We start from the raw sequence: 20,558 nt of genomic DNA, 5'->3' as shown, positions 1-20,558 counted from the left end.
TTGTTCTGGGCAGTTTAGTGACAAAATCCATAGCAATGTCTTCCCACTTACCCATAGGCACAGGCAAAGGTTCTAAACTCCCGTACGGTTTCTGATGTTGTGTCTTGACTCTCGCACAAGTCACACACTCGGCCACATACTTTGCAACATCAAGCTTCATCGTCGGCCACCAGTAGTAGGGTTTCAGGTCCCTATACATTTTAGTGCTACCCAGATGAATCGAGTACATGGTCTTGTGAGCTTCTTCCATCAGAAGATCCCTAATTCCTCCTAACTTAGGTACCCAAATACGATCTTGGAATACCTTCAGTCCATGACCGTTAGTACCAAACACCAACGTTTTACCCAAACGTTCCTCCTTTCGGTCATTTTTCTCAGAAGCTTCCTCTTGAGCTTTCTTTATACTTTCCACAATAGTCGAGACAACTTCAATTCTCAACGCTCTTGGCCTCTTCCTTTCAAGATTGACCTTCCGACTGAGAGCATCAGCAACAACATTAGCTTTACCGGGGTGGTAAAGTATCTCGCAGTCATAGTCTTTGAGAAGTTCTAGCCAGCGTCGTTGCCTCATGTTCAATTCTTTCTGATTAAAGAGGTATTGGAGACTCTTATGATCAGTGAAAAGTTTGCACTTCGTGCCATAGAGGTAATGCCTCCATATTTTCAGAGCGAAAACTACCGCTGCCAACTCCAAATCATGAGTCGGGTAATTCTTTTCATGCTCTTTCAACTATCGAGACGCATATGCTATCACCTTTTCTCTTTGGGTCAAAACACAACCCAATCCAACACCAGACGCATCGCTATAAACAGCGAAGTCTTCAACTCCATCGGGTAGAGAAAGTATCGGTGCCTCGCATAGCTTCTTCTTTAACTTCTCGAATGCTTCTTTATGCTTCTCACTCCAAGCATAAGTAGCTCCTTTGTGGGTCAAAGCTGTCAATGGAGTAGCGATCGAAGAAAAACCTTGGATAAACCTGCGGTAATATCCGGCTAATCCCAAAAAGCTTCGAATCTCCGTGGGACTTTTCGGTTGTTCCCACTTCGTCACAGCTTCGATCTTCGCTGGATCAACCATTATCCCTTCTTGGTTGACCACGTGACCCAAGAATTGGACCTCACGAATCCAAAAATCACATTTGGAGAACTTCGCATAAAGCTTCTCCTTCTTCAAAACTTCTAACACTTCTCGCAAGTGTCTGCCATGCTCCTCCTGGCTTTTCGAGTAGATCAGAATGTCGTCTATGAACACTATCACGGATTTATCAAGGAAAGGATTACAAACCCTATTCATCAAATCCATGAACGCTGCTGGAGCATTAGTTAGTCCAAACGACATAACCAAGAACTCGTAGTGTCCATATCTAGTTCTGAATGCAGTCTTCTCGATATCTTGCTCTCTTACTTTTAGCTGATGATATCCTGACCTAAGATCGATCTTCGAGAAATAGCTCGAACCTTGCAATTGATCAAACAGGTCATCAATCCTCGGCAACGGATATCTATTCTTTATTGTTGCCTTGTTCAGCTCTCTGTAATCTATGCACATTCTCATACTTCCATCTTTCTTCTTTACAAATAACACCGGAGCTCCCCAGGGCGATGAACTAGGTCTAATGAAACCTTTGTCCAATAACTCCTGAAGTTGCATCATCAGCTCCTTCATCTCCGTCGGTGCTAATCGATAAGGTGCTTTTGCTATTGGCGTGGTTCCTGGTAACAAGTCTATTCTGAACTCCACTTGTCTATCAGGTGGTAATCCAGGAAGATCCTCGGGAAATACTTCCGGATAATCACACACCACTGGAATGCTCTGCATCACCTTCTTTTCCTTCTTAGCATCAATCACGAATGCTAAATATGATGTACATCCCTTGGTCAAACACTTTCTGGCTTTCATTAGAGAAATGATCCCAGAATTCACTCGTCGTGTGTCCCCATACACCATAAACGAATCTTTTCCAGGCGGGTTTACTTTAACTATCTTCTTCTTGCACAAAATTTCGGCATCATTGGCGCTAAGCCAATCCATTCCCAAGACGATGTCGAAACCATTAAGTTCGATAGGCAATAACGCCTCGTGAAACTTATTCCCATTAAGGTCGATTAAGATGTCTTTCATACGATGGCAAACAGGTACAAACTTGCCACTAGCTACTTCGACTAATAAAGCATCATCTAGTCTATCAATAGGCAACGCTAGCTTTCTACCAAACTCATGCGAAATAAAGGAGTAGTTGGCTCCAGAATCAAACAATATATGAGCAGGTAATTCGTTTACGAGAAAGGTACCTGAAGCGACATCAGCTTCATCTTTCGCAGCCTCAAGTGTCATCTGGAAGGCTCTCGCCTTCGGCTTTGGTGGAATGTTGGGCCTAGCTGCCTCCTTCTTCCTCGGACAGTCTTTCAAAATATGCCCCTCTTCATTGCAACCAAAACACATCCTTTTGTTGTTCGGACATTCATTGGCAAAATGTCCAACCTTTCCACACTTGTAGCAGGTCACATCCTCGCTACATTTCCCAAAGTGCTTTTTCCTACACTTATCACACCACTTTGCTTCGCCTCCTTTTCCTCCAAACTTTTTCGAATCAGACTTCGAAAATTTGCTCTTCTTACTGGAACCAAATGTTCCTTCAAACTTCCTTTTCTCACCAACCTCAACCTTGACGGTGGTTCTTCCCTTTATCATGTTCTCAACAGACTTGGCAGCCCAAATAGCTGCCTCTAGAGTAAGTGCTTGACGTACTGGCACCTCGTACTCCCATGGAAGTCCCTTCGCATACCGATCCACCTTTGCCAACTCGTCTGGGACGATACGCAAGGCAAACTCCATCTTATCGGTGAAGTTATTGGTGTATTCATCAACTGACATGCTGCCTTTTGTCAATGTCAGGAACTTGTTCTCCAACTCCAACAAATTTTGAGCCAAACAAAACTTGCGCTTGAACTGCACCAAGAATTCTGCCCATGTCAATTGTAGTGGCTCATTAGGGCTTAAAGTCTTCACTAGAGTGTTCCACCAACGAACGGCTCCTCCTCGGAACTGACGCACTGCATAGATAGTTTGCAACTTACCTCTGCAGCCACACGTCATGAAGGCTAGCTCCATTTCAGAGATCCAATCCATAACCCCAATCGGATCCTCCTTTCCATTGAAGGTCGATGGTTTGCAAGTCAAAAAGTCCTTGTACTTGCATCCCATTCCATCATTCCTTCCTTCACGGTTATCTTGCCTAACTATCGGTGGGTTGGCTTGACCAACAGACCCACTGAAGTTTCCACCTTCTGAGTGCCCTTCATTCAGTTCAGGCTCTTCCACACGAATCGACAGTTCTTCACGATTTTGTTGAAGCAACCGCCTAGTTTCATCCATCTGACGATCCAACATCGTCTGAATCATCAATTGCACACCAGCCATGGTTATTGGTTCTGGTGCTGCTGCTACGACAGGTATTGGCTCAATCACTGGTGGTTGATTCCTGTTTTCGTCAGCATTTCCAACTCCACTTCTTGTTCTCACCATTTTGATCTACACACCGAATAAGGTGAAATTAGATCCTCAATCATGATAGATATTCAAATCATCCTTATCACTCCGAAACGTTTACATGCTAGTTCTAATGTCGTAGACGTACGCTTAGAATCCTACACACATAAGGTTTCTAGATCCGGTCGGCAACAGACCATAGATCCGAACAAATAATATCATATATGGCAACATATAACATTTAGCACATAAAGCATTTTAGGCAACTTTCCTAAAATAAACTAGTGCTCGTGTCTAAATCACAACAGACACACATCTCAAAACTTCACTTAGCATTCTAAGTTTAAGTCTAGAAATCCTACAAATTCCTAGTTCGCTTAAACTAATGCTCTGATACCAACTGTGACAACCCCAAAATCTCGGCCAGAAAAGACCGATTTTTCATTTATGCTTTTAAATATTTTCAGAGTAAATCCTTTTGATTTGAAAGAGTTGCGGAATTTGTTCCCAAAAACAAAACATGATAAAACATTGTTTACCGAAGCATTTCATAAAAGAAATGTATTTTCATTATAATCAAAACTCGGGGTGTCATGTTCCGATACAGACCAATAAGCATAAACGAATACATTACAAGTCATATAACAAATATAAACATATGCAGACTTGTAAACAAAACAACTTGATGGTTCATCCATCTCATGCCCTTCCGCCACTACCTGTAATACAATTTAAAACTGAGTGGGTCAGGCTTGGGAGCCTGGTGAGCATATAGGGTTTTCAACCCACAATAAATATCATATTTAATTTTCACCAACCAACAATAACCCAATTACCCATTCCCGTTATTCTCACTTTAATGTCCCTAAAACAACTAACATAAGGGACCTAGTCTAAGAATATTTCATCGGGGCGACAACACATGCTTCGGGGGTACCTCAGCAATATAAGTCAAATAAGGCAACCATGAGGGGGATGGAGTACAGCGAATGAACACCCAAGTTCATTAACACCTACAGGTGGCGAACCTGCTAATGTTTCCACAAGACTGTCTAGAATAGCCAGTGGTCGTCATCTAAACTCCGCTAGATGACTCAATCAAACAACAACGAGGCCTCTCATCTGTTTATTACACACCAACTGTCTACCCATGTTCTACCCAACATATTAGTAGATAAAAATATACATTTGTATACATAGTTTAAAGAAAACCTGTATAGCATGCTTTAATCAACACATATATCACATAACAGATGAGGCACACACACACATAACACATATCTCATAAAGAAATAAGCAGATCTATAAGATAGAAGAGAGTGAATACTCATTCACACATAACACAACCAAATATATACACATAGCACGTATTTTTATATAAAATACTTCGTATTATTGTATTAGAAGAAAATAACTACCCACTCACACTTATAAACAACAATATAATTAATACACTCGAACCAAACTCGTATTATTATTGTGTTTAAGAAAGTTAGTATACACTCACTTGATCAGAAGATGATCGGACAGCACTACGGCTTAAAGAAGTAGTAATCCACAGCAGATCTGGAAGATCTCTTCGAAAATCGAACTTTTCGCGGGCAGAGCTTCGACTCGGGAACCGCACTTTTCGGGATCTTCGGGATCTCGGGACTTGCCTCGGGGCTAGAGTATGATACCGGGACTTCGGGGTAGCTTCGGGGGTTTTTGCACAGAGCTTCGACACGAAAACGAGAGAGAAATGGCAAAAATACCCGGAACCCACGCATCCTATTTATAGTGAAAATATCTGATGTACTCGCCGAGTAGGGAACACCTACTCGCCGAGTTGGCCCATACTCGCCGAGTAGGGGACACCTACTCGCCGAGTTGGTCCATGTGGCGGCTTTCTGGTGGTGCCACGTGTCAAACTCTGGGTGGTGCCACGTCACCCCTATCGCGTGTTAGCCTTCGAACTTAGAAAAATCATAACTTTTGCATACGAGCTCCGTTTTTGACGTTCTTTATATCCACGCGTAGGTAAAATCAATATCTACAACTTTCGTTTAGACTCCGTCGGCTAAATCTTGACCGATCTCAAATTTAACAGTAGGAGGTGTTTAGACTGTTAAATGACCGCGAAGAATTCGTAACTCCTTCATACGAACTCCGTTTTCGTCCATATTTTTACCGTTGAGTTCCTATTAATGAGACCTTCAACTCTCATTTAGGTCGCGTAAGCCAAAAACCGCTCGAACTAAAATTCGAGTTTCGGGCCGTGCACTGCTAAGCCGAATCTTAGAAAAATCATAACTTCCTCATACGAAGTCAGATTTGGGCGTTCTTTTTATTGACGCTCTTATCTTAACATATTCTACAACTTTTGTTTAGATTGATAAGGCTAAATCTCGCTCTATCTTAAATTCACTATTTACGCTTCCCGGTGCCGTGCCGGTTTTGCCGTAAAACTTCGACAGGTCATAACTTCTTCGTTATAACTCGGATTTCGGCATTCCTTATATCTCCGGAATCCTTGTTTCGACCACTACAACTTTATACAATGATATCAAGTTTATTTTAAACTTAAATTTCGACGCTTATTTTTATTCTTAATTAATCAAAACACATAATTAAGCAATTAAGCACAAAACACATAATACGCAAATAATACATTATTATTATTTCAAATTGGGTTACAAAGGTTAACCTAGACTATTACATTGCTAAAAATGGAAAGCCCGGAAACACAGGCGTTACAGGTCAACCTTTGATTATTTATACCATTTGTTTGAACTTTGAATCAAATAAGTAATCTACCTTTATTTATAATATTTTAACTTGTAAAATTAATTTTTCAAAAAAAACAAAAATATCTAATATATAAATCAAGTTCACCAACAAAAGTTAACAATTTTAACACAAACATACAAATGGTAATTAACATAACACCAAAAATCATTGTTTAGACTTTAAAATCAATCCAACTAACAAACGTTATAATCTAATCTTCCATTAGCCTCTTCCACAAATCATGGTCATATAAATCTAACATTTTTAAACCTTGTGTAATCTCTACATAAACACAAAATAAAAATGTTATTAGTATTTAATAATAAAAATGAACAAAGATTGTAAATATTTTATCCAAAGCTATATCATCATCGTGCAAGATGTCATCAACATTTTCAAAGAATTTCACCATCTCTATTACAATTTTGAAGTCATAATTTTTCGGTAGTCTATCGAGATCCCTTTCATATGATTTATATATCATGGAATACAAAAGTATAAATTTTTTGTTAAGAAACTGAATATTTCAGTTTTAATATCCCAACTTTGAAGGATTGCAATTCATTGAATATAACACTAAAAACAAGAAAATTATAGTCTAAATTCATCTACAAACTCAAAATTACACATTGGAAAAAATCGCATGTCAATCCGACTTAAAACGAATGAGATATAGTTTTTTAAAAATTTTCACAGAATACAAACTATAAACTTTTGCTGAAAATCTGAAATATTTCAACTTTGATATCTCAACTTTAAAGAATTGTAACTCATTGAAATTCAACAAAATATAACAACATATTTTATGAAATTCAACAAAAATTAACAAAATCAACCAAAAACCGTAACCCTAGTTTACATATATAATCACAATAAAAGTTTTGCACAATCTAACAACATAGTTTATAACATTCAACATAATTTAACAAAATCCAACAAAACTTACTTGAGTTTCATCATCATCTCCAATCCAATTGTCATTCTTTCTTTTTATTCCATTGCTTTTGATTACACCGTTTGTAGTTTGTAAGACTTGTGAGGAGGAGAATGAAAATCGAATTTCTATGAAAGAGAGATGAACTATTCGAACTTGAACGTGAATGCCAAGAGACGTCGACAATTTTGGGTAGGAAACAATTGCTTAGTAAGGCCGATTGAAGGAGTTTTGATTCCTTTGCAATGTCTATTGAAGAACTCATAAACGATTGGATGGAACAAAGATCGATTTTGGTTGAGTTGAGATCAGTTTTTGGTCGAGTCCAACGAATTAAGAACTCGACTTGCGAGAGGGTGGAGTATGGAAAACATTGTGTCGATCGTACGAAGGGTATGGGAGGAGTTGTATGACTTTTTTGCCAAATAAAAGGATAATTAGAAAAATATTTAAAAAGATTATTTTTTTTAATTAACCCGTCCAAAGCCGATTTTTACCCAAAACCGACCGGACCGGTTTTGCTCAAATCCTAGAACCGAGAACTTACCCGGGGGTCCAAAAAAACGGTCCGGTCCATAGGTCCACATCCTCACCTCTACCCTAAAGTTTTAGAGTTGGTTGTAGTAATGATGTGACATCCACCACTACATACATTGATTAGTGGTGAGTATCGTAAAGTGAGAATGTTATTGAGAAAGTTTGTGTTGTAGAAATGACATCAAGGACAAAGCAATTTCCACTTCTATACTGCTATAGTTGGAAATTTTCTGTCTTCCCTCTATTGACATGCGACCATAGAAATCCAAACACTCCTTTAAGATCTCCAATAATTCAACCATTAATGTGTTCCTCTTTAAAAAAATACTTGCATTCATATCTGTTGTTTTAAGCTCTTCTAATTTTAACGGACAAACACAAAAGAGTATCTTCTTAACCATAGTTGACAATGACAGAATTAATTAAGCAGTGTGTCCGAAATTGATTCAAACAACACAAATTAAGAGCTCGAGTATCTAGAGTTATCCTTCGAATATAGCTTGGTAGTGGGATAATGCACGTTGCTATTCCGCTCAATTTTCCCAAAGTATCTTCTTCATTAAGATTTTATGTTTCTTAGGATGAGAAAACAAATCGGTGCAGCTGCTTATATAGAATGTAGCTCAAAATCTAAATAAATCAATAGGGTAAAGAAAATGAACCAAAAACACTCGTACTATAGATAAGTAGATTACAAAGGGTCCATTAATTTCAGAAAACTAAAATTTTCATTTCGAAAAAGAGAGATTCTTCTTCAAACCTAGAAGCTAACATAAGCAAGGCAAACTACAATACTTCCAAACATTACCTAAAAACCGATTAAACATGAAGTTATCCTACATCACCAGAACAATGTGAATACGTACAAAGAGACACTGAGAGAACGTTTTCTTCAACGCCTAAGCTTTCTTTGGGGATTTAGCTGCTTTAGCAGGAGATTTGGGCTCCTTTGTGGCAGTCTCAAGAGATTTCTTTGGCAAAAGAACTGGGTTAATGTTGGGAAGAACACCACCATGAGCAATTGTCACACCAGCTAGAAGCTTTCCAAGCTCTTCATCATTTCTCACAGCCAACAAAACATGTCTTGGTATGATTCTCTTCTTCTTGTTGTCTCTCGCAGCATTTCCAGCCAACTCCAACACCTAATCCCAATTCCAAAATCACATCAGCAAGCACAAACAATTCGAATTGCAAACAAATAACGATTATTAACGAAATGAACGAGCTTTACACAAAGCCCTAGCTTTTTTTTTGCAATTACCTCAGCAGCAAGGTACTCGAGAACGGCGGCGAGGTAAATCGGAGCACCGCTACCCACACGCTTGGCGTACCGACCATTCTTGATGTGTCGGCCAATTCTCCCGACGGGGAACTGAAGACCAGCCTTGACGGACTTGGAGACGGACTTCTTCTTTGGACCACCTGCCTTCCTTCCGGCGGCACCCTTTTTCACCTTACCACTGGTCTCCATTTCAACGTATGTGGATTCTAGAGAAAATAATCGAGGGAAATGGAGAGATTGTAAGTTTTCCGGCGAGTTTTTTGTTGAAGGTAAGAGAAAGAGATGGAGCGTGAAGGTAGCAAATGAATTGGGGGCTAATTTATATGGTACTCTTTTGCGTTGCTGATCCGAGTGGTTTTTATGTGTGGGGTTTTGTGGCCGTTGGATTGTATCTAATTGATGGATGGTGGGATCTGACGATCCGTGTGATTAGTTTTTAGCCAATCAGAATCGGCCATGTGTAACGTAGACGAGTTTGAAATCGTTGTTTGGTGGTATGATTGAAATTACGTATATTATCTCTAATATATTTTGTGATGCGAACAATATTTATAATTTTAGTTTCGTCATGTGTTTTATCCTTATACAATGTCAAAAACCTATCATTTTTAGAGATATCCCTAGTATTGTGAAACACTAACTGAAGATTGTAAGCTCGTATTGCGGAAATCATGCGTGTGTGTGATGTGTCGTTACCGCGCCGGCTCCTTCCCCTTCGCTGAAAAGGTACCTGAAACAAAACTGAAGATTGTAAGCACGAAGCTTAGCGAGCTCTCTCATCATACCACACACCATACAATAACATACTGTCAGGAAATTTCGGGGTGCCTGACTACCCAGGTCAAGCCATTCTGGGTGTAACACCCAAAGTCAGGAAGGCCAAGAAAGGAAAGAAAACCCTAATTTTAAGGGACGACTCGTCGAGTCCAAGGAGGAACTCAGCGAGTCCGAGCGGGATCCGGGTCGAGGAGTAAGTGACCGACTCGGCGAGTCGGCTAAGGGGACTCGGCGAGTCTGGTCTGAACGAGGAAAACCCTAATTCCGGGAGTTGTATCCTATATAAAGGGTGTTATGTCCCTCCCTCAGCCTCCATATCATCCTAGAGAGCCTGTAAACCCTAGATTTCGTGTGAGTTTCCATCATTTGAGAGAAATAGCTTTGGAGGAAGGAAACTTTGGAAAGGGACTTGAAGATCAAGAAGGTTGCTTCAAGGGAGAGGTGTAGATCCGAGATCTACTTCAGTTTGTTTTCATCTTGGAGGTAATAAACTGCTATTTTCCCTCCTTTGCATCTATATCTATTTTTGTTATGAGATTTGGGGGTTTTATGGTTGTTTGAGACCCAATTTGAGTTTGGGGGCTTAAATATGTTGTTACCACTTCAGATCTATTGTTGGGATGGTCCAATATGTCATAAAGCATCAGAAGATGAGTAGTTTGTGAAGTGCTTTTGTCCTTAAACCTAGCCCTAGTGTGTTTTGAGCCTATATCTCTTTAGTTATACGTAAATTTTGCAACTTTACGCGAGGATTGAGCTTTGGAAGTATGGATCTATGATTTGGAGCCCCTGCATGGCTCGAAAAGCCACTATATGGATTAAGATCAGGAGCGACTCAACAAGTCACATGGGTCGACTCGGCGAGTTGGACGAAGTTGGGCAAGAACTCGGCGAGTTGGAAGAACAACTCGGCGAGTCTGTTGAAGTTTGTCTTGGACTCGGCAAGTTTGTTCTTGGACTCGGCGAGTCAAGACGCGAAACCCCAAACCCTTCGAGTTGAGACTCAAATCAGTAAGCCGAGTGGAGACTCGGTGAGTTGGACAGGTCAGGACTCGGAAATCGGTAGACTCGACGAGTCATGGACTGACTCGGCGAGTCGAGTCGTGGATGGGAGGACTCTGAGTTTATGAACTCGACGAGTCAGTAGGAAGACTCGGCGAGTAGGGTTGACATGGGAGGTTGACTTTGACCAGGGTACGCTAAAAGTCATGGGGAAAATTGGTCGCGAATGTTCAAGGCGTACGCCCAGCGTACGCTAAAAGTCATGAAACCCTACTTTTTGGGTTGAGCAATATATAAAGGACATGTTGGCTTCAACCCTAGCCCCATTTCAGCCTCCCCAACCTCATAAGAAACCCTAGAACATCCCTGCCCTCATTTTGTGAGATCTTGACCTTGGAGAACCCGTTTTTGGTGGTTTAAAGCTTGGAATAGAAAAGAAGCAGGTTGGCAAGGAGGAACCTTGGAAGCTAGAGCTTGTAAATATGGGATAAGTGTTTCATTTCGGACCTCTTCAAGGTAAAAAGTTTTGAGCTTGGTGATTAATCTCTTAGATCTCCTTTAGTTTAAGTTCATGGACTTTTTGGTCCCAAGATTGGGTCTTTGAGACTTAAACACGTTTCTAAGACCAGGGTTGCCTCCCTTAGAGTCATATGAGTCCCATAAGCAGTAAAGTTCCAACCTTTATGGTCCTATTAAGTCCATGCAAGAGATCTAGTCCCCTTTATGTAAGTAGAAGATTATTTTGGGAGTTTAAGTTGGTTTGGGTCGTATAAAGTCACCAAGTCAGTGACTTTATGGCTTAAGACATGGAATAAGGCTTGGATATGAGTTTTTAGCTTCTGAATCGAGGTATTAAGCACTTAATAGAAAGTTAGCTTAACATGGTATTACGTTGAGCGTACGTGCAGGTACGCCCAATATACGCGTCATCAAGCTTGTACGCTAAGCGTACATTAGTGTAAGCCCCGCGTAATCAGTCTGTGTTGGGTTTTGTGCTTTGGGCCATGCTTTGGGTTTTTGGACTAGTGGGCCATCAGGAGTCAGTAAATATGGGCTAGGTATTGGTGTTAGGCTTAGAGTGAGGCCCAATAAAGGAATGGGGCCCAATGTAGCAAATTGGGCCATTAATGGGCCAAGAGTGGGCGAAGAAGCCTATCTAGTGATGGGGCCTTTCAGAAGTCAGACTGTGATCCAAGGGTATTTTTGGGCTTGTGAAGGGCCCATATGAGGAGTTAGGCCCAATGTAGACAATTGGGCCATAAGTGGGCCTCTAGTGGGACATTGATGGACTTAGAAAGAATTAAAGGGTTTGGGCCATGATTGACCCACACCATAGCTGGGGTAAAATAGTCATTTTACCCATAGAAGGATCCTTATTTATGATTTAGTGTCTTAATTAATCATGATAGCCGGGGAGCAGCCGAAACAACAGTCAGGGATTCTTTACTCAGGCTTTCAGCAGTCAATTCTTCGAGGTGAGTTTCCTTCTAGTAGGAACAGGCCTACGACCACAATGTCAGCTCGTTTAGTTAGCAATAGTTCCGGACTTCGGTCTGATGCAGTAGTTTAGTATACTTGGTGTCCTTGAGATACAAGCATGTTATGTGTTATGAGTTCCGGACTACGGTCTGATGCAGTAGTTCAGTATACTTGGTGTCCTTGTGATACAAGCATGTTATGTGTTATGAGTTTCGGACTACGGTCCATTGCAGTAGTTCAGTATACTTGGTGTCTTTGTGATACAAGCATGTTATATGTTATGAGTTTCAGACTATGGTCCGATGCAATATGCAGTATATGTGTTTATGTTAGATGTTATGATTATGTCATGCTATGTTTAGTTAGTTATGGGCTTCGGTCCGATGCAAAGTAGTTATGATTATGCTATGCTATGTCCGGTCAGTTTCCAGACTTCGGTCCGATGCAGAGGGCAAGGCCCTGGTTAGTTCCGGACTTCGGTCCTATGCAGAGGGCAAGGCCCTGGTTAGTTACGGACTTAGGTCTGATGCAGTTTCCGGACTTCGGTCGAGGGCAAGGCCCTGGTTAGTTCCGGACTTCGGTCCGATGCAGTTTTCGGACTTCGGTCCGATGCAGAGGGCAAGACTGTGGTTAGTTCCGGACATCGGTCCGATGCAGTTTCCGGACTTCGGTCCGATGCAGTGGGCAAGACCCAATATGTGTTTATATGTTATTGTATGGTATGTGGTAGTATGGGGGAACTCACTAAGCTTCGTGCTTATAATTTTCAGTTTTGGTTCAGGTACTTCCAGTAGCGGTGGGAAGAGCTCGGGGTGATCGCATGACACACACCATTGATTAGTCAGTCTGAGATGTTTTACTCTAATAATAAGAATATGTTTTGAATTAACACTCCGATTTTATGTTATGATTTATGTTATGGTTTTATAAAATATGGTTTTAGTAATGTTTTTTAAAAGAAATTTTTAGTCATGATTTTTGGGTCGTTTCAAGTTGGTATCAGAGCCTTGGTTTGAGGGATTTGGGCACACTTTTGGGTGTGTCTGAACTCAAACTAAGAAATTGGTATTGAAATTTTCAAAAGGAAAAATCAATTTTTTTTAAAAAAATGGATTTTGAGAGAAGAAAAGAGTTTTAGAAAAAGCGAAAAGAACTTTGAAAACCAAGATGCTCCATGTTGAGAGAAAAACTTGGAGACACACTTGAACAAACGTTAGAACAAGTATATTGCAGAATAGTTAATCTCAAAGGATCTAAAAGCTCAACAATAATATAGTTAGATAGTTAGATAGTTAGTTGCGGAAAGTAAAGAAATATAAATGACAACAATTGTTATATCAAGAATACACTTAAACTGATTCATAACAAGGAATGCATTCACTCCGAGTTAGAAAGGAAGATCAAGTTTAGTGATTAAGTCTAGAAGACTTGCTCCGCAAAGAGATTATGTTTCAGTAGCAGTTTAGACTGTGAAGAGTAATAAGATAGAGAAATGAAGAAGATAACTTGGAGAAATATATTCAGAATAATTCACAAGTCATCGAGTGATAAGAGAAAATGGTTGAAGAAGAAATATTGTGTATTAAGAAGTTAAGAGTTATATTGAATACATTAGAAAGAGTCTCTATTTATAGAGTCCCAGGAATAAACAACTACTCTATAAGCAGTCGTGCAAGGCATGCTGGATAATACAGTACATTACATAAAGATAAGAAAAGGAAATAATAAAGAATGCGGATGCTGAAGACGTGTTGACTCCGGGTGCTGAGATGATTGTTGATGGTAAATAGTTGCGGTTGATAGATGATTGCGGTATCTTAGTTCAAGAGGGTCACTTTTATGTTTTAACAATTTCCCCCTAAGTGACCTCTTTAACTTCGGTTCAGGTGTCAAGTTTGAGGAACTTGATCAAAATCCATCAGAATTTTTTGACATTTTTCAAGCCAAGTGTTTCTTCTAGGAATTTCAAACTTGACTTCATTAGTAGTGTGCTTTGATCTTTCTACTGCGGTCTTGCAGATGTCAAGTTGTTTCTTGGGCAGGCGATGCATAACATTCATCGGAATGAAGTATTTGACGTTGTCCGCCTTCCGTTTGAAAATGATCCCAAGGTCAGGAAAGTTTGTTGCACCTAATGATCTTTCTTCAAAGCCTTCGGTGGGCATTGGCACAGGTTCAAGTGGGGGAAGATCAAACTTCCTGATGATGGTGGGGTAGATATCTGCATCGATCTTGGCGAAGTCACAAACTGTGTCCCTTAGAAAGGATTTGGCTTTGTCGAGCGCCATTTACATCTTCGGATGCTTCTCTGCCTTGTTTTGGAATACTCTGGCAATGAGGAATATTTCTTCCGGATTCATGCTTGGAAAATATGTCTGAGTACGTATGTAGTCATGCTCTCTTCTGGTAAGAGTGTACTGAACAAAGTCAGCCTTCATGAATTTCCGCATCTTGTAATTTTTAACTGCGGATGGTCTATCGTTAGACCATATGTTTTCCACATATGAGCCATGCTTCGTATAAAAGTGATTGATTCTTTCAAATTCCATAGGCAGTCGTTCGTGATCAGGGAGACTGTAGTCAAAGGACTCAAAAACTGCAAGATACTTGGCATTGGGAGAAATTGGAATATCCCAATAACCATCGGAGGGAGGTTCATCATACGTGAGATGTGGAGTGTAGTCTTCATCCAGTAGCCTGCAGAGCGGATTGACCCATGAGTTAATCAACGACTCATCTATCATTGTATCAAATCCGCATTCTCTCCATATGAGCTCAACAAGCTTGGCCGCTTTCCAATCGTGTTTCCTTTGGGCTGTGGCAGGAGAGTCTGTGGAACTTGTTGATGACATATTTTCCTCAAGATTTTTGAGGTGAGGAGGAGTCTCAGGCCTATTTAGGGTGTTGTGAGGAGATGGAATATTGTGGGATGGTGGAGGTGAGGGCTATGGTGTGGGAATTTTCTTTGTGGTGATGGGAGGACTCTGAGGAATGGAGGTATCCGAGCGGTGGACTTCTTCATCATTTCCCCCTCTTGAGGGATGCAATGGAGGTGCATCCTCAAGCCATTGTTTAAGGTCATCCACTTTGGCACAAACTTCTGCAAAGTGAGCTTTCATTGTCTTAGCCAGTTGTGAGTTGTTTGGGGTGGAGGAGTTGAAGAGCAGCTTGTGTATATCCTTGGAAAGCTGGAGGATCTCAGGGTCATGGAAGTTAGAAGATAGGGATTTTTGCATTCTGTTGATTGTGTCATGAAGAACAAAGATAGTGGACTCATAGGCAATATGGGTCTCATTTATCACTTTATGAGATATAGAAGCTTGGTCCGTAATGGCTGTTTGAAGATCTTGTTTGATTGTGGTCACCTCAGTAATGAGGCATTCCGCTGCAGCCATAAATTCTTGATGATCGGCCCTGTGGTTGTTATCAAGAGATCGGATTCCCATTTCGACTTTGAGAGAGATGCGCTCAGCAGCCATACGCTTTCTCGTCTCAAGTCTTTCAACTCGTTCAATTAAGGACTGCGGTCCTGGAATATCTTCAGATGGAGGTTGAGTGGGTTTAACCGCAGCCAAAATTTGATCACCTTTGGCTTAGAGATTGAGGAATTCCTTCCTAGTAACAACATCCTTCTTCTTCTTCTTTTTCTTTTCCTTGGGCTTGGAAGTGGAATGTTGAGAACCGCTGGACTCTTCTTATTCTTCGAACATCATAAGGTTGTCATCTGAAGGATTTGGTTTGTTGTCCTCTTGGATGTCTTCATCATCAAAACCGAAGGTAAGGACTGAGCTGAGTTCAATTGCCAACGCTTCGTCTTGAGATGGGTTGATTGTGGGAGATGGAACAAGATTTGGAGTAGGAGGAACCTTTGAGGTAGTTGCGGCTGCGGTTGAAGCTTGAGCTTTCAACATAGTGTCTGCCATTTGATCCATCCAGGTTTGAACCTTTTGGATTGTGGCAGCAGTATGGGCATTGGTAATGACATTTTCCCAGTACTTGGCCACAGATGGTATTTCCTGTTCCTTCTGTTGTTGTTGTTTGACATGTTGCTCCTTGCGGGCTTGAAATGCTCTTTTAAAAGCAACATATTTCTTGATTTCGGCATCAGTAGTTGGCTGATACCGACTCCAAGAGTCACTTGAATCATCGCTGTCAATTCGTTGTGTTCGCACCAAGGTGTCCCCTGGGTTCACAGATCCTTACACATGAGTGCTCACCGTGCCTAGACCACCTGAAAGGAATGGAAGCAGAGTAGGATTTCCTGGGCTTCCTTGGTCTCCTTGACCCATGGTTAAGTCTGGCCTCGGCCCAGTTCTGGCATGGGCGAAAGAGATGCCCTGCAGATTGAGTGGTGTTTGAAGTGTTTGGGATATATGCAAAAGGATGGAGTCCAACTCCTCAGAAGAAAAGGTATGCAGTCGGGAAGCCCTGGAGACCTTAGGGCGATGTCCAGATTTATCTACTTGAGATATAACTGGGGGGCTGTCTCCACGTTTGGATGATGAAGAGGATGAAACAATCTCACATGATGAGGTTGAGTGGTATTCAAGTGTGATATTGAATGGATGTGCGGGCATCCCAAGGACTACCAGAGCCTATTGAGAGGCTACAGTATCAGTCTGGTCACGCATTTGGCCAGAGGTTTCGGTTGTTTTTTCTTTTCTTGAGGTTAGATATTGGTTGTCTATCTTCCTCAGAGTCACTGCTCGATACAGTGGTGGGTTTGGTTTTTCGTTTCTTTGAGGGTGTGGTTTGTTTTGGGGTGTTCTTCTTAGGTGTGCTAGTTTTCTTTTTAGATGCCACTGTTTTTCTCCGTTGAGAAAGGTTAGATAGTGTAGTAGCAGAGGGGGCTGCGGTACCCTCAGGAAGAATGATTGTAGAAGGAAGAGGTGGGGTAGAAGGGTATGGCATAATACCCTCCGTGGGATTTATATGATCTGAGACATCAGCAGTCTCAAGACCAAGCAAGGTAAGAATGTGAATGGGGAGCCTGCGGATAGGTCCAAACAAAGTTTGATCAGAAGAAGGATTGTACCTTTTGAGATCCTTAATGACAAAGAAGTTGATGTCACTGCCCAAGTTGATACCATCATCCGCATGTAGATCAGATATGCACAAAGACCATAATCGAGCAAAGGTGAGCTCGGTTGGGTTCTCCCTTGGGTGCTCTTTGGGAATGTATTGGAGGAAATCATCCCATAGAATTTGTCCATAACTGACATCATGGCCCGTGTAGATGCTCCACACTAGTTCAAGGAGCTTTAAACCCATGTTGTCGATGCCTCCTGTCCTGCCAAACAGACAGCGGATGATGAAATGGCATACGAACTGCCAAACCGCAGGCAGTTGGTTCTTCTTAAACTCACCAATTCCTCGAATCGGTTTCTGATAACCCATTTGGTAGAGTGCAGTGGTGATGTCAGATAAGGATGGTGTGAAGATCTTGATGGAGGGATGAATCAAAAGATTTATGGCAGTCAAGAACTTCTCTTTGGTCAAGATGACCAAAGAATCATCGATGAGATTAAGATGCACTTCTTGTGAGTTTTCCAGTGGTCTGTATGCAGAAAGAGCACACTTGAAGAGTGTAGAAACAGGAACAACGTTAGTGAATGCGTCAAATGGACCAAACAAAATATGGTTCTTGAGATACTTGATCATCAGTTTGGTTGGGGCATTGTACGACTGATGATCTTCAAACACTGCTCTGAAGTTGCTTGAAGCTATCGTTGGAGATGTGGAACCAGTTGGATTCATGGAGCCTGAAGCCTTGTATTGCTTTTTTTATGCACCTGATTTCGCCATTAAGAGATGAGAAATTGGAGTTCTTGAGAGTTTATAGGAGTTTGGGAGAGTTGAGAGAGAACAATCGATTAAACAAAGAGCGTAAACGATTTTAGGGAATAAGATGGGTTTATAAAGGAGGTAAAAAGGATTTTAACCCTAGGTAAAAGATAGAAGAATGTAAGAAGTTGAATGGAGTTTTTAGGGGGAATCAGTGATTCTGGAATTGAATCTCAGCCACACGAAGATGAAACATGTTTTGGAGAGAATTTGAGAGATCTTAAAAAGGGGTTTGCATTTAATGGCGGATTAGATGCATGGTAATACGTCAGGTAAACATGGGGTGATGAGAGAGAAAGTTGTAACTGATGGGACGTGGTTGGGAGAGGAAAGGACAAGTTGAGGATGAATTTATTTGGGAATCGTTCTTTTTGTCATCATCCCTAAAATAGGTATGATACGGGGTTTATTCAGAAAGGGAATGTGACAGTTTCTAAAGGGAATGTTTGTATTTTATTCAATGAATGATCATTAAATAGCACACAAAGATTCAAGAGTTAATGAATCTGTTGGAATTATTTAAGACGATTGCGTATGAAATCATTATTGCGGTTGAGAAACTTCATCGCGGATGAGCAAAGAAAGATTTCAAAGAGAATCTATGAGAAAACACTTGTACAAAGGTTAGAAATAAAAGATCATTAAAACCCATGAGAGGTACGCATGATATATGGTTGCGGTACCTAAATTGCGGTACCAAAACCATCCATCATATGTAATTCTAAGTTAGAACCGCAATGGGGACCAATGATAGTATGCGGTAGCTAACACTTCATAAAGAATTGTGGGTCCGGATTCATCATTCCCAACATTTATAAGAATGCATTGAGTTCTGTAGAGTCAAGAGCTTTTGTAAAAACATCAACAATCTCTTCATGAGTAGGAACAAGAGATGAGTTCAATATTACCTTTCAGAATATGATCTTTGATGAAATGATACCGTAGCTCAATACGTTTTGTCTTGGAGTGCTGAATAGGATTATGAGAGATCGCTATAGCATTTTCAGAGTCACAGTAAATTGGTATCCGCAACATTCTATACCCGTAGTCTAGCAATTGTGTCTTCATCCAAAGAACTTGGGAACAACAGCTGGTTGCGGCCACATATTCGGCTTCTGCAGTAGATAGGGATACACACATTTGTTTTCTTGAAGACCAGCTTACAAGTCTTCCTCCTAGGAATTGGCATCCACCTGATGTACTTTCTATCGAGCTTGCAACCTGCATGATCCGCATCGGTGAAGGCTTGAAGACTGAAGTCGTTGCCTGCGGGATACCATAAACCCATTGATTTGCTTCCTTTAAGATACCGAAGAATTTGTTTGGCTGCGGTCATGTGAGACACTTTTGGATCAGCCTGGTATCTTGCACATACACCAATTGCGAAGACAATGTCAGGTATGCTTGTGGTGAGGTACATTAGTGAACCAATGATACCTCTATAAGTCTTGTGATCCATAGATTCACCAGAGGGATCAGCAGAGATCTTATAACCGAAGGCCATAAGGACCTTAGCAGAAGAGCAGTTGTCCATTGAATATTTCTTCAGAAGTTCGATGGTGTATTTTTCTTGATGAATGAAAATTCCTTGCTGAATTTGTTTGACTTGAAGACCTAGAAAGAAATTAACATCTCTATTCATGCTCATTTTGAATTTGTTGGTCATGAGCTTAGCAAATTCATCTACCATGCCTTGATCATTAGACCCAAAAATGATATCATCCACATGTATTTGTACCATCATAAGGTGGTCACCATTTGCTTTTCTGAATAATGTGGGATCAATCACTCCTCTTTTGTACCCGGATGAGACAAGAAATTCAGAGAGTGTCTCATACCAAGCTCTTGGGGCTTGTTTCAGGCCATAGACTGCTTTTTCAAGCTTGTAGCAGTGGTCTGGAAATTCAATATTTTCAAATCATGGAGGTTGCTGAAGATAAACCTCTTCTTTTAGTTCACCATTGAGAAAAGCACTTTTAACGTCCATTTGGTGTACCTTGACATTTTTGTGGGCTGCGCATGCTAGAAAGATCCGGATGGCTTCCATGCGTGCTACCGGAGCATACGTTTCATCGTAGTCAATGCCTTCTAGTTGACTGTAGCCCTTGGTAACAAGTCTTGCCTTGTTTCTGATGACATAGCCAAATTCATCTAGCTTATTTTTGAAAACCCATCTTGTACCAACAATAGTATGACCTTGTGGAAGAGGAACAAGTTGCCATACTTTGTTTCTTTCAAAATCCTCTAATTCTTCTTGCATTGCGACTATCCAGTCTGGTTCAAGCAATGCTTCTTTGATCGTTCTAGGTTCAACCGAAGACATAAATGCTGCATAATGGCAGTGATCAGATAGGTCATTGGAAGACCGAGTCTGGATACCTGCGGATAGGTTGCCAATAATTTGACCTGGTGGGTGGTCTTTTGTCCATACATAAAGACGTGGC

General features: G+C 40.9%; 1 protein-coding gene across 1 annotated transcript; it reads right to left on the bottom strand.

The window, feature by feature from the left end:
• Positions 1–8,387: 8,387 nt before the first annotated feature.
• Positions 8,388–9,312, bottom strand: LOC111887456 (histone H2A). Its single transcript, XM_023883631.3, has 2 exons — positions 8,992–9,312; positions 8,388–8,872 (listed from the first exon to the last, which is right to left on the bottom strand). The coding sequence occupies exons 1-2, from the start codon at positions 9,199–9,201 to the stop codon at positions 8,630–8,632; spliced, it is 453 nt and encodes a 150-aa protein (XP_023739399.1). The 5' UTR covers positions 9,202–9,312; the 3' UTR covers positions 8,388–8,629.
• Between the last annotated feature and the right edge of the window lie 11,246 nt (positions 9,313–20,558).

This window comes from Lactuca sativa, chromosome 6 (assembly GCF_002870075.4).
Source record: "Lactuca sativa cultivar Salinas chromosome 6, Lsat_Salinas_v11, whole genome shotgun sequence".
Classification (NCBI taxonomy): domain Eukaryota; kingdom Viridiplantae; phylum Streptophyta; class Magnoliopsida; order Asterales; family Asteraceae; genus Lactuca; species Lactuca sativa.
This window is presented reverse-complemented; position numbering and strand designations above follow the sequence as displayed.

Bases quoted from the DNA above. Each gene is read 5' to 3' on its own strand.
- LOC111887456 (XM_023883631.3), bottom strand. From the start codon at position 9,201: ATGGAGACCAGTGGTAAGGTGAAAAAGGGTGCCGCCGGAAGGAAGGCA. The intron at 8,873-8,991 runs GTAATTGCAAAA...AATTGGGATTAG, and splicing joins TCGAGTACCTTGCTGCTGAG to GTGTTGGAGTTGGCTGGAAA.